At 25.4% G+C, this 1985-nt stretch overlaps 1 protein-coding gene across 1 annotated transcript in view; it reads left to right on the forward strand.

The window, feature by feature from the left end:
• Positions 1 to 1985, forward strand: part of LOC102675777 (nose resistant to fluoxetine protein 6-like) — an 11061-nt gene that overhangs the window by 6011 nt on the left and 3065 nt on the right. The window contains exons 2-3 of the mRNA XM_031511902.1: positions 332 to 487; positions 1011 to 1231. Of these exons, the coding sequence (XP_031367762.1) occupies position 487; positions 1011 to 1231 (222 nt within the window). The 5' untranslated portion in view covers positions 332 to 486. The remainder of the gene's footprint in view (positions 1 to 331; positions 488 to 1010; positions 1232 to 1985) is intronic.

Here is a 1985-nt window from a genome sequence, read left to right on the forward strand (position 1 = left end):
AGCAACATATCAACGTCTGTCGACCGTATTAAAATTTTCTTTTTGCATTGAAATCTTGTATTCGTACGTACGCAAAACACGTAGGAAACATGTTACTTCATTCCAATACACCTGTATCCTCGAGACAAACTCCACGGGAGTGAAAGTCTTTCTTGAATTGACCTTGTCTCGATCTTGATTTTATGTTGAAATTTTCGTCAAAACTTTCAATCACTAAATTTGGACTACTCTTATTCTTCTTTCTAATCTCTTCAGAGGTGAATTTTTTTATAGTTAATTTTGTCGTTAAAATATGTATACTATTCAATCTTATCAATAATTTGTTTTTTAGATGATTTCTCTGAGGAAATCGACCGGGAAGCAAAAAGATTGTTACAAATCCTTCCAGCTTATAATCCTGGTGTTGGACGAGTAAGTCCTCAATGCAAAAAACATTCCGAAATTTTTCATAGGGAACTCGCTAAATTCACTTTATGGGCTCTTAAAAGTAAGTATAATCCTTATTATCCTACATAATAAATCCTATAATAAAAATTGCTCATAGTATTATTAAATCAAAAAAATAGTAAAAAAAAAAGTATATGTATATTTAGTATTCATATTTTTCAATAATATTTTTTTCACTCCCGTATATATCGTAAATTTTCTCTGAACATCAATTTTCAATTTGTACTTTCACCTGTGCTTTATTGTCATATTTCGAATAAAAATTTGACCGACAAATTACTAAACACAAATAAGCACGTATCTTTATGCAGTTTTATCATTTCGTTACATCATTCTTAAGAAAACCACATTATTCATGAGAAGACTAAATTTCAATGAATTCTCTTTTATGTATTTCTCAATTCCAAAATTTTTTCAATAATTTTTCTTATATTGTTAAATATTGATAATATTACTTTTATATTGATATCTATATATAATTATAAGAATATATATTTCACAAAAATAATATGGATTCGCTGATTCTAATATTGTATTTAATATAACTATATTTTTCTTTGAAGTGTACGATGCAACAGCGAAAATACCATCTGGACTCTTGAACGGAAATATCAATCAGTTTGGCGACTTCGACGAATGTATCGGAATACAGGGAAGCGAAGGAATTCAAGGACAATATTGTTTGGCGTATCTTCATTTGAAAATCGACGAATCACGAATAGATTTGAAGCATCTTCATCGGTTAGTGCATTCGCATTACGCTTTCAAAAGCAATATTACCGATGTAAGTATGTATATATAATGTATATATAGTTGTTCTTTGTACTTTTTCAAAACCGCAAAATGTAACATCATTTTATGATGGATTGAATGTGGTTTTTGCATTCAAGAATAGGAACATTTAAAAATAACTGATACATCATTCTAGTCAATTAAATATTAATATTTATAAACATAAAAAAATAAATGTAGTATATAAATATAATTATACAATATGTCGATACTTTACTTAAACGAAAGAATATATAAAATTTTATTTAAATAAATAAAAAAATTCTAAATTTTAATCCATAAACTATTATTCTAATATAAATATTTATATTGTGAATTTAAAATTGTATATATAATAAAAAATCAGGAAAAAGTTTTTCAAAGAATTTATACCATAAGAATGCTTGTAGAATTTCAATATGCGCAACTTTATTATGAATGAATACATAATCGATCAGCGAATTTCTATGCAGGTATTACATATCTATGTAAATCGGGATACATCAGAGGAAATCTGTCAAAGAATAAAACGAAAATAATTTATTTGATTCACAACTACGACGAAAACAGGAATGTCATATGAATTTTAAGTAGAATATCTGTCACTTTTAAGTGTGCAGATAATTCCTAATAAGATTATTATTATACACAGTGATTTATAAATCTATATATATAATTCAAATAATATATATATATTAAAATATATAAAAAAATAAATTACGATTTTTATAAAATTTTATAATTTTAAAAAAAAATTTTCAAATATT

The sequence above is a fragment of the Apis dorsata genome, unplaced genomic scaffold, assembly GCF_000469605.1.
Source record: "Apis dorsata unplaced genomic scaffold, Apis dorsata 1.3 scaffold_360, whole genome shotgun sequence".
NCBI classification, from domain to species: Eukaryota; Metazoa; Arthropoda; class Insecta; order Hymenoptera; family Apidae; genus Apis; species Apis dorsata.